The 16749-nt window shown below is 48.4% G+C and overlaps 1 protein-coding gene across 12 annotated transcripts in view; it reads right to left on the reverse strand.

Annotated features, from left to right (window-relative positions):
• The window catches only part of BCAS3 (BCAS3 microtubule associated cell migration factor), a 583990-nt gene that overhangs the window by 399452 nt on the left and 167789 nt on the right, over positions 1–16749 (reverse strand). For all 12 annotated transcript variants that reach the window (XM_084823239.1, XM_084823238.1, XM_084823242.1 and 9 more), the window contains one exon: positions 2514–2778. In XM_084823239.1, coding sequence (XP_084679365.1) covers positions 2514–2778 — 265 coding nt within the window. The remainder of the gene's footprint in view (positions 1–2513; positions 2779–16749) is intronic.

Raw genomic sequence — 16749 nt, forward strand, 5'->3', positions numbered from 1 at the left:
TCACCACTCACATATTGGGTGGAGAATTTTGGGAGGCCATTTTTGTTCAGCATAACAAAATATGAAAATATGAATCTGTACTGTGAAATGGCATGACCAGGGGTGTGTAAATGTGAGGAAGATTCAGAGCTTTGCAGAAATCAGATCTCCCCCCCCCCCAACTCTCCTGAGACTGGAATAACCCTCCAAAACCCAATGGGTTTCAGTTGGACACGTCACTTTTTAAGAAGCACTTTTAAAATTCTACCCATCTCCCATTCATGGCTTTTACCAGTTTGAGAATAGCCATTGGTCCAGTGCTGAAATTTCTGGGTCTTGCTAATCAAAACCAAAGGAAACCTCTCGAAGACGCTTCTTGAGTATCAAACGATTATGTCTATTTACAAAGAAAGAGCTTCAAACGTGTTTTGAAAACCTATAAACGCGACAACTTACTGTAGCTCCCCCTTGAGAAAAAGCAGACACCCGACGGATGAAAAGCTGCAGACGCTGATCGCTCCTTCCTGTTCTCTATACGATGTCAGTAGTTAAAAATGATTGGATGTGTTATAATAATGGTTTGCAGCAATCTGGTGTCTGTTCCAAGCATGTCACACTTGATGGTTGCATTGTAATGCAAGGAGGAAGTTATGCTGCATCTCGGGAGAAGCTGGGTGGTAGAGATTTCACTGGCCATCTTGCAAAGAGGAAGCAGTCAGGGGGGAAAAATGGCTACCTTAGTCTGGCCAACAATTAAACATCTGAGGCCTGCTCTTAATAGAAGTTATGAAGGCCATGATGCTTGGCCATGATGCTTGGCTTTCCTCAAGAGGACAAATCCCTGTCGCAATGAGCTTACATCTAAAATTAAATGCAGGGGAGAGAAGAGATGAAGCTAGATTCCGGCTGAACATCAGGAAAAACTTCCTGACTGTTAGAGCAATACAAGAATAGAACCAATTACCTAGGGAGGTGGTGGGCCCTCCCACACTGGAGGTGTTCAAGATGAGGCTGGACAGCCATCTGTCAGGGATGCTCTGACTTGGATTCCTGCACTGAGCAGGGGGTTGGACTCGGCGGTCTTATAAGCCCCTTCCAACCCTACTATTCTGTGATTCTATGAAGGAGGAAGAAAAGGGAGGCCAGAGCAAATGCCAGAATATGCATTTATATCCATTCCATGTATGTCACCTTAATTACAGTAGGGTATGGGGGAGGGAGGTGTTTCAGTGCCCTGCATATCTCCTTGCCCCTCCCCAAGACTAGCACAACTAGGATAAAGGATGTCAAGCAGGCAAATTGGCACAATGTATACAGTGAGCATCGTTCAGCTTCCCTTGGCACTGAACATCAGAGGAGACACCAGTCTAAGGGGATGTGGAAGCAACTTTCCTCTCTGAGCAACTGTTCTTCAGACACACAGTTGTGAAAGAGACCATGAAAACAAAAACGAAAGAAAAAACAAAGCCCCAAACAAACCCAACTTTTCCACTGAGCTCATCTTTCATCTGGAGCTGGCTTTCACATTTCCTCGCGAAACAATAAATATTTGTCTTCAGGATGTCCAGATGTTGCTCTCCATCTATTCTTGACCGACAAACAATACAACTGTCAGGTAACTGCCTTGAAATGCAGTTCAGAGCATGGAACGGGGGAGGCCCATGAAATAAAATCCGAGTGGTCCAAACTGTAAAACTTTTTCTTATTATTTTTCAAGTGTAATGCTGGTTATTAAAGAACATCCACATTCCCCAAACTGCCTTCTGCCTACCCTTACTGGAGAGCAGAGGTGGGAAGCCAGAGCCTCTTGGCCTAATTTCATGCACATGGCCCTCAATGCTATCATCCAGACGTCTGGACACTGTGGGCTCGCTCTCAGTCTCCAAACCACCCCTATAGGAATCACTTCCCCTTCTGCTCTGTGTGTGTGTGTGTGTGTGAGAGAGAGAGAGAGAGAGAGAGAAAGAGAGAGAGAGAGAGAGAGAGAGAGAGAGAGAGAACGAGGTGGCACAGAGAGAGAGAGAGAACAATAAAATCTGCAGGGCTGCAAATGGTGTCTACACTTCACTCCTGTGGCCAGCAATTTACTTTTTCCGTGGGTCAACGGCCCTTCAGAGGAAAAAGGTTCTTCCCCCACGCTGCATACCAGGGGTGTTGAACTTCAGGTACGTGGGGAAAATCCGGCCCGCCTGGTGACCTAATCCAGCCCTCCAGGGTTCCCCAGAGAGCCACGCCCCCTTTTCCTGGCCTCACCCCTTTCCTCAGACTGCTGATTGTTCCGTGGATTCCCACCTTTTGCACAGTTTCTTTCCTCATTCTAAAAAGTTGAAATGCCACCCTGAGGGCTTAGTTTCTGGCAGTAAGAGCTTTATGCTAAAATAGGCTGGTATTTTTAGTATGTGGTACCAGCCCCTTTTGCCTTCAGGCCTGCTTGCCACTGGAATGCGGCCCCCGAGAGCTTCTCTTACATGGAATTGAAGAAGTTCAACACCCAGTCTCTTTCTCCCAGGCAGGAAGTTTAAAATAGCGCTTACCGTGAAGAGGTGACCCGGATGGGCTGCTTGACAGCCCTGGGACAGGACTACAGCGGCCTCCTTGCTTGGTTGTCAGCTCCTGTTCGATCTCCTCCAGCCCAGCACTCTTCTGGAAGCGGCTCATGCGGTTGACGACCCGCGGCGACATGTGCGTGCGGACGCAGGGCTGTCCTCCATATGGATTGATGGGGAAGACATGGGAAGTACCTCGGAGGGTGCTGACCACCACCCAGCGGCAGTCGTGGCTGAAGGAAATGTCTTGCACCTGGGGGTGGGGGGGTGGATGAGGGGAGGGAGAAAGCAAATGGTACAGTTAAGGAGCTGTGATGTGCATGACAAAATCGGGCCCAGGGCCAGTATTGAAAGGCCTGGACAAATTCATGGAGGACAGAGCCATTCATTCATTCATTCATTCATTCATTCACATCACTCCCTTGATAGCCTGCCTAGCTTTAAAGGCTTAGTGCAGTATACTTCATCACCATCTGGTTAGAGGTGTACAAAATTAAGCATAGTGTGGAGAAAGTGGATAGGGAGATATTTTTCTCCCTCTCTCATAATACTAGAACCCAAAGAGGTCATCCCATGAAGCAGATTTGTGGGAGATACAGGACAGAGAAAAGGAAGGATGTCTTCACACAGCGCACAGTTAAACTATGGAATTCACTTCCACAGGATGTAGCGACGGCCACCACTTTGGATGGCTTTAAAAGGGGATTGGACAAATTCATGGAGGAGAAGGCTATTGATGGCTACTAGTCCTGATGGCTAGATGCTATCTCCAGGATCAGATGCAGTCTGCCTATGCTGGGGAACATGGGGGGGAGGGTGCTGTTGCATTTGTGTCCTGCTTGTGTGTTTCCCGTGGGCAGCTGGTTGGCCACTGTGTGAACAGAATGCTGGACTGGATGGACCCTTGGTCTGATCCAGCATGGCCCTTCTTATGTTAGTACTTCTTAGATATTTTTCTCAAAAAAAGACAGAATTTTAAAAGACAAAATTTAAAATGGCGATCATATTAACATTTTCTCCCTTCGTGGTATATGTATCACCACTTTCTGACCCTTGTGGTTGAAGTCCCTGGACAGTTCGGTGAAAAGGCAACTGCCAGACAAGTGCCTTCCTTTCTGTTCCCCTGCAAAAACAAAGCACTCCATGCCTTCCTATACATTTGCAGCCCCAAACACTGAACCCTCCCAGCCATTGATTTTGCCGGCTCTCAGAGTCTGAGCCATGGTATCAGGGCTTCAGCCTCCTTCCTGAGGGGTTATTAGGTTCATGTCCTGCTTGTGAGCTTCCCAGAGGCAACTGGTTGCCTACAGAGGGAAACACAGCCACTGGACTAGAGAGGCCTTCGGTCTGATCCAGCAGGGCTCTTCTTATGTTAGGAACAGAGGAAGCTGCCTTATACTGAGTCAGACCCTTGGTCCATCTAGCCCAGTACTGTCGACACTGACCGGCAGCAATGGTTCTCTAGGAACAACAGTTTGCAGGTGGAAGGAATGAGCTGAGAGGAAAACCTCCGCATCCTTCTCCAACATCACAGAGAATCCTGGGGAGTCTCACTTTGGTGGTGCCCGTGCACAGCCACTGCCCAAGGAGCTGTCACAGGCCTCCCAGCATCCTTTGAGCTGCTGCAGAGGAAGTTGAGGCATAGCTCTTGGCTCATGCGCTAACTGCCATGGAACACAAGAGCAGCGCAGGGCTCTGTGGATGCTGTAACTCTTCAGTGGCATGGGAGAGCTGCCGAAGGTGGCACTGGGCTTAGGATTCAGCTAAGGGAATCCTTCAGGGACAACAGGACAACAAACTAGAGCACTAGTCCTTGTGAAAGATATGCTTGAACTCTGAGCAATGCCTGCTTGAACTCCGTGCCAATGCCTCTCAAAAACCAGGGGAAATTTGGAGGGCTTGGAGGGCAGCAGAGCATTAGTGCCACATCCATGTTCCCACCCCTCCTCATGCTTAGCGGATACAAAATAGGAGAAATCATTTATTAATAAAGAGCAGCGGGCTCAGAAGAGGGTCAAAAGTTAGGGTTCAAACTTTGGGGTCAAAAGTTTGATCCTCCTGTTAATGCAAAGCCAGGAATTTTGCAAGGAATTTAATATTGCATCAAGCAACTCAATAGCTTGAGAACGACTCAGAAGGTTTTCTGGCTAAATCAAGGGCCCAGCTCAATAAAGCAAAAATTGTTGTGCAGGGAAAAAAAATTGCCACAAAAAACCGCAGGAGCCTGGTGTAATTTTTTAATTGAATTTGGCCTCGAGTGCTGGGGGTTTTTTTTACAGCAGGCAAGATACATATTAGATGCTTGCTCATTTTTCATCCTGGGGAAACATGAAAAATGAGAGGTAAATAATCGCCAGCAAAAACGGCAGGTCTGTGCCAAAGTTTTGGATGTGGTCTGTGCTTAAAAATTTAAAAGGGGGGCCTTCGGGAGGTAGAACTCTGAACGTTCCTTCTAAGTTCAGGAGCGTTAAAGTTGCCGAGAATTCAGAACCAAAGGTTTGAAAGCGAAGGCTCATTTCTACTCAGTCTCTACCCTGTGAAAGCATAACTTGATCTGGAAAATTCAGGCCATGGTCAGAAAAGAGGAAGGGGCCCAACTGTTTATGTACTTAAGCAACTGGGAACTTTCTGAGGAGTTTTGGTTCCAGGTCTGTTTCAGTTAAGCCGCCCTTTCTGGTAGACATGATCCATATCCAACCCATACCATGAGAGGCATAGGAACCACACGGGAAGCTGTCTTTTGCTGAGTTAGTCCACACTGGTCCATCTAGCTCACTAGTGTCTGTACACTGGAAGTGGCTCTCTGGGGTTTCAGACATGACTCAACTTGCAGGTGCCGGGGACGGAGCCTGAGACTTACAAAACGCAATGTGTGTGCTCTGCCACTCAGCTTAGGAGGGCCATGTGTCCTGCTTTGCAGAGGATAGTCCTCTAGTTGAAGGCAACCACTGTGCAGGCCAAGTCTGGTATAAAGATAAAGCACCAGCAGAAGGAAGAGCTGATCCTTCAGCTTGCCCATCCACAGCACCTGGACAGCAGACTGAACAAGACACACAGGGCACCTGGTCACAGTCTTCTACGCTACGGTGATACGCATCAGGTTTCAATTTAGACCACAGTAATTACGTCAAAATTTGCATCTCTATCTATAAATTAGCACAGGCACATTTTATGCAAATTGGCATCCTCTTTGGCGAAGCTTTGAGGGTGATGCATAAGCGGCCAGCCTAACTGAGCTACGGCCTCTTCCATTCCCCCAGTCTTGTAAACCACTCATAGGCTTTGGCAACCTCACGTTCACAACAGATTAGGGCAAAAGAGACCACTAGTCCAGAGCATAGCAGCTGCACAGTCCAAACTAGAAGTCTTTGAACAGGTTCTCAGCACCCATTCTAAGCATTCACAGATAATCCAAGGCTCTAGTGTAGAGGATCTGAACCAATTTTGATCCAAATCCTAACCAAGCCACCCTGCTTTTTGCTGTGGTCTGAAGACACCATCTTTGGGGGGTGAAGTGAATCCTTTAGAGCAAGGGTTGAGTTTTGCTGGTGAGATGGATCACCCTCCCCCAGTCACCACTGGCCAGAGGTTTTCCCTCCATCGCCCCCCACTCTTGACACATGGGCCAGCACATTACACATGTGGGAAGCAAAACTCCTGAGTTTGCAAGCTCACTAATTGAAAACAAAGCCCCCAGATCTCCACATTAACAGGTTTACATAGGATCAGGAGACAAAAGGGACTAGGAGGAAATGGGGTTTAAAGACAGCAAAAGAAAGGAAATAAATATTGGCTCCTCAAGACACTTGATCCTGTTGTGTGACTCATGCATGCCAAAGAACCATAATGCCCTCTTTCCATATGCCCATAATGCCCTCTTACCAATGTCCAGCCTTTCAACCTCCAACTGAGACCTCTAGAAAGATCCCCGAAATCTGAGTTGCTTTCCAGAGGTCTCCATCGGAGGTCTACAAGATATCTGTGGCATGCTAGAGGATGCACTAGTGCAGATGTGTTCTAAGACTCCAGCATCAGTGGTCTTTAGGGAAGGGTTGTAGCTCAGAGCCCCTGTTTTGCATGCAGGAGGTCCTGGGTTAAATCCCAGGTAGGGTTGGGTTGGGAAAGACACTGAAACCCTGCGAGGTCGCCGCCAGTCAGTGTAGACCACCCTTCCCCAACCTGCTGCCCTCCAGATATGTTGGACTACAACTCCTAGCATTCCTGACCACTGGCTGTGCTGGCTGGGGTGGATGGGAGTTGAAGTCCAACACATTTTGAGGGCACTGGGCTTGGGAAGGCTGATGTAGACAATGCCGAACTAGACGCACTGATGGCCTGACACTATAAGGCAGCTTCCAATGCCCTATGTTCTTCCCATAAAAAAAACAAACCTCGAAAGCAGGCAACGAGGACAATTTCCACAACGCCGCCAGCAGTTATGGTTTTTCCACAGAGGGTTATTTTGGGGAAAAGAGCCTCCAACCCCTGACAGAGGCAAACAGGGACACCTCTTTTTAGGATCAGTTGAGCCGAAGCTTCCTGGGCCAAGCCAAAGGCATTGAGTCAATTCTACAGGCTCTGAAGCCATGCCACGCCACCGAAGACATCATGAAACGTTTCATAAAGAACAACACTGCAGACGTTTCTCCTGAAACTCTTGAGGCACATTTTAAATGGATGGCATCTAAATGAGAAACATATTGTAGAGTAACCATTTGGCAATGGAGGGTGAGCTCTGCAGCAAGGCAGCGGGAGGGTGGATGGAAGGAGGCAAAGCTAAGCCAGAAAACCAGTCATGCAGAGACATGGCAGCCAAACTCTCCTCTAGGTGTGGGTGCTTTGCTTCCACAAGAATCTTTCATTATTGATAGCAGTGGGGAAGGATCTGTGCTGTATCAGATGTGGCTGGACGCCAACCTCCATCAGCCAGCATGGCCAATGGTCATGGGAGTTGGAGTCCAACATCTGGAAGGGCACAGGTTCCCCACCAAATTTGCTTTTATTGTCTTTATTGGTAATTTCTGTTTTTATGGATTTTTGTGGAATATGTTATGGATGTTTATTGTATCCACTTTGTGCTGTTTCTGTCTTGTACACTGCCTCAAAAGGGTTCCACCCTTAAAGATCTCTAGGGTTCCACCCGAGAAATAACCTCGATTAAATAAATTTCCAGCGCAATCCTACAGACGCTTCACTGGAAGTAATCCCCATTGCGCTTAAATGGTGCTGACTCGCCTAGGTAAGCGTGCACAGGACTGCAGCTTTATTTATTTTTTTCTTTTTCATGCCACGCTAGCGAGCTCTGTCACACAACACAGCTTGGGAACGAGCAAATGAAGGAATCTGGTCGAGAAGCCAAGACAGATGCTGCCAATCAGGGTTGACAGTAATGGATGAGAATCAACCATGGATTGACTCGGCAGAAGGGGGCTTGCAGAATCACTGAGCAAAGCTTGATGTTTTGAGGTAGCTTTCCCATCAAAGCCAAGAGTCCCTTCGCTTATATAATGACCTCTTATGTAGGTCTTGAAGCTAAAGCCAGGGCTCTTTTTCAACGTCTGTTTTACACAACGCTGAGATGAAAATCACATTCCTCCTCTTTAAAGGACGGACAAAACCACTTCAAGAAGCTCTGACTCAAGTGATTGACCCAAAGAAAAGTCCTATGAAGCAACGACTGAATGAAAATATTTTTTAGGTAAACCCATCAGAAGTGAATGGGATTTGAACGCAACAAATGAAAACACACAGGAAGGGAGAGATTAGCTTTCATTACATTATTAAATGGCATGGGGCTTACAATCCAACTCGGCAGAGCTTTCGACAAGGTTGGCTTTCACAATACCATGGGCACTCAATCTTGGAAGAGGCCAACCATCAAATCCTGACAAAGTATTCCAGAAATGTACTTCAAAAATATTCCAGACAAAAGCAGCGAGGATTCGCTGACCTGTAAGTACCCATATCTAAAGCCTTCAAAATAAAAAGGGATTTAAAACCTCACGTGATTTGCAACAAGATGTCTGCCTGGAAGACAAAGGTGGTCACTCACCAAAGCACTTCACCCAACAGGGCTACTGACAGCCCCTGTCCTGCCCCTCCATCCAAATTCAGCCATACCCCGTCCTTTTCAGTTGCGCTGGCACATCCCGAATGAGCCACTAATGATGTCGCTAAAGATCCTCCCCACAAAACAGACAGTTTTAACACCCTTCGGCGACTCTGGTATTACCAGCAGAGAATCATTTTGTCAGTACCTAATCTTCTGGATTGTTCTACAAAGGGCTTTGCCTTTATTGCAGGCTCAAAACAGATTAGAGGCCCAAGGAAGTTGCTGGGTAAGGATGGCTCAATATCTAGGGAAACGGAGAAGTATAAGAGTACAAAACTACACACATGCGCGTTTATGCCTTGGTCATGCTAGAGCTTGACCAAAAGACGGGGAGGGAACACATCTGTGTGTGTGAAGACAGGTGTCCTCCACTTCATGTCGGGCAGGTCAAGGGATGTCTTGGATATTCAAGGAGAGGTGCTTGTAAAACAGGGGTTGGCAACTTCAGGAAGTCTGGGGGCCGTTTTCGCCCTCCCCTGCAAAACATACCCCCCCCCCCGGTAAACACCAATAACATGGTGTAAAATGGAGAGCCAGCGTGGCGTAGCGGCTAGAGTGTTGGACTGGGAGTCGGGAGACCCGGGTTCTAGTCCCCACTCAGCCATGGAAGCTCAGTGGGTGACTTTGGGCCAGTCACTGACTCTCAGCCCATCCCGCTTAACAGGGTTGTTGTTGTCGTGAGGATAAAATGGAGGAGGAGGATTATGTATGCCGCCTTGGGTTCCTTAAGGAGGAAAAAAGGCGGGATATAAATGTAATAAATAAACAAAATGGCATTTGGAATGCAGAAAGGGTTGTTTCCAAGCGAACTTTGACCCTCTGGGCGCTCTGTGGTAGCTGAGGTGCACTAAAAGGGTCAAGAAGGCTTCACCATGGCCATTCCGGATGCCATTTTGTTTTTTAAGCAAAACAACGGGGGGGGGCTGTGGGTGGTGGCAGGGGCCGCATGTGTTCATGAGCCGCCCACTGCCCACCTCTGCCGTAAAGGCTAACAGCCCTCCTTGAAAGCCCACGGACGGAATCAGTGCGAACAGAGGCCTGGCTGCAGCCTGCTCCAAGCACGAGGAATAGGGCTGTGTTCACCCAGCCCCCCAAAGCCGCCTCCTCCGCTACCCCCTCAGCTCCCCACCAGTGCACCTTCGGACAGGAGGAACCAGTGGCAGTAGAGAGTGCCCCAGCGCTGTGATGCTGCCAGGTAAGCAAACGGGTGCTTGTGCAGCCCCTGGGCAAGGCTGACGGGACCTTATTGGCTCCTCAGGCCCCCAGATCCCCCGGGACTTCAAGACTGCAGTACTCTCCCGAGCCATCTGCAGCGGTGGTGCTGTAGAGCAGTATAGATCAATGGAGGGCTTCTATCTCCCAGATCCCCTAGAACGGGACCCTGGTACATGACACTGCCTGTCCCAGCTTGACCCGGTGCTTGCCACAGCAGGGCGACACTATTTTTTGAAGCCAAGGAGTACACAACGCTTCCGTGCGTATATACATACAGCCCACTCGCTGCCCTATGATCTCCAGGTTGAGGCCAGACCACAGAGACCGCCGGAAAGGCTCTTCACCTCAGCCCTAGGCCTTGGTTCCTTCCACGATGCGTTGGCTGAACACACGGCGAGCACGTGGAGGCAGAACGAGGATGCCTCCGCGGGCCCCACCTGCTAACACCCACATGTACAGCCAACAGTGTGAGAAGGGCTTTTCGGCACATACGCCACAGCCACATGCATGCCAGTGCCTTTTTCAAACTACATGTACACGTGGAGGTCGGCAGGGGCGGCAACGCTACTCTCACAAAGTGGCTTATGTTATAATAAAACCATGTGAACCAAAGGTGTGGGGCTGCCACTGAGAAAGCCCTGTCCCTGGTACCCACCAGCCTTATTTATTTCATTTCTATGCCACCCAATAGCCGAAGCTCTCTGGGCAGTTCACAAAAAAAGCCTAATGGTTCTTGTTGGTGGGCCAGAGAGGAGGGCCCACGACGTTGATCTTAATGTTTGGTCAGGCTCATAAAGGTGTAGCTGGTCCTTCAGATAACGTGGTCCCAAAGAGCTTTCAAGGCCAAAAGCAGCACCTTGAACTGGGCCTGGAAACTGACAGCCAATATTAATAAAACAGAAATTCAACCCTTCTTCAGCCTCTTAGCAGCAAATACCAGATGGAACGAGCCAACCAGGATCATTACTAGGCCTGGCCTCAAATCTATTTTCCAGGTCCCTTGATCCATTGTACAGAGCCCTGAGTGTCCAATGGTGTCCGGGGCAGGGGGGGGGGGTTCTTCTCAGATTAATTGCCATGTAAGGGGTGACTTTCAAGGGGGATTGCAGCTGGGGAGGGAAGGGTAAGTTACCCCCTTTCCACATGCTGCAACACTTTCTCAAAAAAGTCGTCCCTTCCATGGCAATTGAGCATAGCAAAACAATGGCTTCCATTTGTTTGGGATTATCTGCGTCATGGTGCAAATGAATTGGGGAAAAAAATTATCTGAGGTTATTTGGATGGGAAATACTGCCTCCTGTGAAATTTAAATAAATCCTAGTCATGGTTTCTAAATGTGCATATAAAGATATACATCAACATAGGCAGACTTTATGAGGATTAGTGTCCCATGGGCCTGGGCCCCGAATCTTTTAAGTGCCTAGCGACACCCCTGGAGCCAATGGAGGCAAGGTGGTACTGAAGCCACGTACAACCTCCCGTTGCAGGATTTTCAACGAACAGGCCCTTGGGTGGCGTTGGAGAGGAATTGGTGGCGCTGGGGGGTGGATTTTTCTTGGATGCTCAGATGCGACCCTGCTGTTACCCGCCATGCTGAGGGCATTCATCACACCAGAGTTCTTTGCTGCTCATGTCACGAACAAGCAGCGTAGGATCCCATTAGTGGCTTTTTCAAGTTTATGCGAACGCCCTCCAATTTACGACCATCCTGTGGGCTAATGTACCAAGCTTTCCATTTATTTATAACATCTCTCTGCATTTGTTGTTAATTGTGAGGTTATGTTTGGAGAGTAAAGATCCATCAGGGCTCTTTATTCCCCACATATTTACATTAATCCTTTTTTCGGGGCGGCAGCAGGGGGAGAGGGGAGGCTTTCAGATATACCACAGGGTCGAGATTCCTAGGAGCAGCCAGGCTTCCCAAGCAAACTGGACTGGATGGGGCTGAATGACACACTCAACGACACTCGCTGCAGAGCGGGGGGGGGGGGGAGGGATGGAGAGAACTCGGGTGACCAAGCCACACTGGGTGCCTGAGCAGTTCAAGATGTGAACAGGACACAGAATTTTTGGAAGTGTGCCTGTGCAGTAAGATTAGAGGCAGAAGTTCCGTTCAGAAAAAATTTCCACTGCCTAGACAGGAGACCTCTTCTTGTTGGATTTCTTCCATCCCCATCCCAAATATTCAGCCAACCAGGCTTGCCTTTAGGGCAGGGGTGTGCAGCATGTAGCCTTCCAGATGTTTTGGCCTACAACTCCCATCAGCCCTAGCCAGCGAAGCCAATAGTGAGGGATCATGGGACTTGTAGGCCAAAACATCCAGAGGGCTGCAAGTCGTCCACCCCTACTTTAAGGACTGACGGGCTTACTGTCCCACAATCTCTTGCCACTGCTGCTGACACCTCACACTAGTCTGGTTTTTCAGCCGCCATGGCGACCTTTTCAAAAAGGAACCGTTCATCTTTTTTCTGGCAGCAGCTGCCTTTGCCTACTCAGGCGAGATCAGCTGCTGCTGGAGCCAAACTGAACAAGAGCATCCCTACAACGGTGACCTCCAACTGCTGGAGGAAGATGGGTTGATATGGGGACAGAATATGCACGTCGCCCCAAACGTTTAGGAGGGGGTAGAAAATCAGGACAAAAATTACTAAAGAAAAACTACTAAACAAATGAGCAAGCTTTTGGGCCCAGGGCTGTTCCTCCCATGGTTGTTCAGACCTTCACACTTTTTGTCCCCAGGAAAGGAACTCCACTCGCCCAACTGTCCTAATCTGAACACAAGAGTTGCGTCTTCGATGTCCCACACTCGGCTTCAGAGGAACTCGAGTGTCCATGTACAACAAGGAGCGCTTCAGACTCAAGAGCAGCAGCCCTGGTGAGACCAATTTGGTATTTCTTTTGGAAAGCTTCCTTGAAGCTCAGCCACTGTTCCGCATCTGGTAGCAGTTGAAGCAAAGGAACTTTTTCCGGCGCCAAACCAATATTTTTTTTTCCCGACCCAAAAAGGTGTTTGTAAAGAACAGTGGAAGGTGGTGCTATTGGCTGTAAACCTCCTGCAAGGATTGGATTACTGCCTGGTTTTCGTTGCTCTCGAACTCTTTTCGGTATTTGTTTAACAGCCTCGGTTGCGCTGCTCGAGTACGGGGTGTCCCACTAGTCCGAGCATTCTTCGGTCACTGGGTTTATGAAGGATCCTGGGCTTATTTCAGCATGGACTCCTTCCATGTCTGGGGCCAAGTAACACTTACTCAGGCTTTGGGATGCTGAACTTGGCTCCCTCGCAGCTTCCTGCTGCAGTTAGAACATTGTAGGGCTGTGCCAAACACTCACCCATTGTGATTTTCAGGTAGAAAACAATGCTTTTGCAGGGCAGAAATGATTTCCTGAAACCGTCCCACAATTGTGCAAACGTCCAGCATTTTCTGAAGCTGTTTCTTTTCGTCATTTGGCCTATCTGCTACTGCTTTTTGTGGGTTTCTTTTTTCCCTTTCCCCAAAGTGATCCCAACCAATCAGGGATTATGTTGTGTACACGATGATGTCACAATGCTACGCAGCCAATCAGATTTGGTCACATGCTGACATCACTGAGGCAAACCACCTGAGAGCAATGCTTCCTGGACTGGTCACATGGATGATACTAGCCAAAGAGAGATGACACAGTGGCCATTAGCAGCTGTTCCATCTGGCTACAGCAGAGGAAAAAGAGTGACAGCTCGCCTCATCTGCTTGGCTAGGATCAACTGCCTTTGGGCTCCTCCAGGCCCAGAACTGTTTCCTCAGTGGCTACTTCAGCTGGCCTGGCTCATCTGCACAGTCTTCCAATTCGTTTCCAATTCAAAGTGTGGTTTTGACCCATAAAGTTCAGGACCTCAGCACTTGATGGGATGCTTTCTCCCTACCCGTGCCCTAGGGTCATCTACACAGGCCCTCTTTTGTGTTCCCCTTAATTACAAAGTTCAGAGGGTGGCCACTAAAGAGAGGACCTTCTTGGAGCTCCCCCCCCCGATAGAGAACGCTTTCCCCAGGGACACTTGCCTGACGCCAACATCATATATTCCTTTTGGCGCCAGGTCGAGACTTTTTTCCCCTTGTTCTCTGTTATTTTAATCCCTGTGACACATTGGTGATTTTAGCTCCTGTATTTATTACATGGTTTCAGTTTTTTGTTTGCATTGTATTCTATCATGTTCGCTTTAATATTGCTTTTTTATTACGCTGGCTTTGCATCGTCCTTCGGCTGGCTTTATACTGATGTTTGCCGACTTCTAGATTTTTGTCAGATTTTATTGTATTATTAGCTGTTATCTTTTAAGGACTGTATGACGCCTATGGAATTTATCTGATGGGCAAATAAATAAATAACCTGGCAAGCTCCTGGAAAACGTTAAGGTCAGCCTTTGGCGCCCTCCAGTTGCATCGGACTACAACTCCCACCATGGGAATTGTAGTCCAATACATCTGGAGGGCGGCAGAGTTGGGGAAGGCTGCTTTGGGCGTTTTATAAATGAGGAAGAATAACAAGAGGATGCTGAAGTCATGACACTGTATAGCCAATCAGATTTGGCTGTGTGATGCTGTCACAGAGGTCAAATAAAGCCTATTCAGAGGGTGATCCTTCCTGAGGACAGGAATGCTTTTATCCCCTTTTGTTGCAAACCCCACCCCTGGCTCAAAATCACTAGGGACACCCTATGACACTCAGGAAAGTGTTGGAAGAAGGTCTCCACACTTCTGGCTCAGCCTAGTAACATCTTCAAAGCAAAGGGAAGCCTCTAGCTGCTGCCATCTTAATTCCCTATGAATGCCTCCGGGCAAGTCACTTGTCCTTTGTGACTAGCCATGCCCACCCGTGGCAGCCATTTTGTGGTGGCGCCCAGGACAGTTGCTCAAATTTCCAGATGTGCCCGGAGGCCCAAAAGGTTGCTTTCCCCTGCCCTTACCATTACACCATCATCACCATCATTATCGTTGTTGTTATTGTTGTTGTCGTTATCATCATCGTTCTGGAATAGCTGTTTACCATACATTAACGATGACATGCAATACATTTCCAATAGGCACCATTTACACTGTCCAGATGCACTGAATTGGTGTCTGAGGAATGGCCGATTTTTCTGACCTCAGCTACAAAGCTACGTGAGCAGAAATCCAGCAACGGACATCATGACCAGCTTGCATGGAACTCGTGTGCTGTGTGGAGGCCCCAGCGCCAGCTCTCCACAGCCCTGGGGTTGGGGGTCTTGCTCCTGATTTTGGGAAAGTGCCTTCCCTGTCATTCTTCCCCCAGCCTCTCTTCTCTCCTCAGCACCACTTTTTTCCCCCTCTTATATCAGCCTTTCTCCAATTTCGCCAAGTATTTTTGCATCAAAGGAGGTGCAAACTTGCCAGCCCTGCAATGGAAAGAGAGGTCCCGCGTTCAGAAACAAACCCGAGGAGCAGAGAAGCGAGAAAAGCAGGGAGCGTGGAATTTCATCCCTCTCCCAGATTTGTTAATCACTCCGGGGACATCAGCCTCCGATAACACAGCGATCAACGGGTCAGTTTACCCAGAGAGAGAGAGAGAGCCTCGAAGCCCAGGCTCACCTCCGAATCTGGGGCGGCAAAACCAATGTTCGTAAACACACCCCCTGGATTCAGCGGCACGGGCCCAGAGCACACGGCATGACTCTGAGTATCATTCCTCTCATTTCCTAATGCACAGCTTCCAAAATCCATGCAGTACATGACCGAAGGAAAGGTATAAAGTGTCATGTGCCACATTTTACATAGGAGACACATGGACAGCAGTCTTATATTTAGTCAGACCATTTATCCCAGTGTTGTCTACACTGACTGAAAATGGCTCTCCAAGGCTACAGATGGTCCCCCCTCCTCCATTTTCACCTGGAGATGCCAGGGATTGAACCTGGGAGTTTCTGCATGCAAGGCGGGGCTCTGCCACTGAACTATCAATTCGGTTCAAACACAGAAGAGAAGAAAAATCTGACAGCACAGAGGGGCCAGAAGACATTGGTTTGTGGGCCAGACCAAGCCTGCATTAAAAGATTTATTTATTTATTTATTTCTATACCGCCCAATAGCCGAAGCTCTCTGGGTGGTTCACAATAAAGTTGATTTAAGAAGCCATGAAGGGCAAGGGTCGAGCACACAAGTGGTCGATTGGACTTGGCCAAGCACTTCGTCTGCATCCTCAGGCCTCAGTAACTGAAACTCATCCAATAAAGCTGGACCAGACAGTGCTCTGAACGCCTCTACCAATGGAACTGCATTAATCGTGGTGTCCAATTCATGACGAATCTGAGCAACTTTATCTTCAAAGTGCCATGCAAACTCGTCACAGCGTGCTACCGAGGGTTCCACCGTCTCTCTCCCTGGCCCAGAACGTAACAGGCTGCGAACGACTCGGAAAATCTCCACTGGACGACACTGAGAAGATGCAATGCTGGTGGAAAAGAACTGTCTCTTTTCCACCCTCACCGCCACAGAGTAGGCTCGATAGTGAGCTCTTACCTGTGTTCAGTCAGACTCAGCACGAGTTTTCCTCCACCTGCGTTCTAGCCGTCTCCCCTCCCCTCAACAGTAAGATACATTACTGTAATTGACAATGAAAACAAGTATGTGTTTCTTATGTTTTCCCAGGCCTTCAGTGTCTTTAAGGCAGCCTTTTCCCAACCTAGCACCCTCCAGATGTGATGCAATATAACTCCCATTATCTCCCAGCCAACATGGCCAATGTCAATGCTGACTGGGAATGATGGGAGTTTTATATCATATCTGGAAAGTGCCAGGTTTGGGAAAGGCTGCCTTAAATAGAGTCCTCCTTTGAGGTTTTGCTGATGCGCAGATGTCGTTAATCCATCAAAACATAAAATTAACCCATACTGAAAATGTGTGC

Source organism: Heloderma suspectum, chromosome 16 (assembly GCF_057233095.1).
Source record: "Heloderma suspectum isolate Gila_16-S chromosome 16, 16-S_ref, whole genome shotgun sequence".
NCBI lineage: Eukaryota > Metazoa > Chordata > Lepidosauria > Squamata > Helodermatidae > Heloderma > Heloderma suspectum.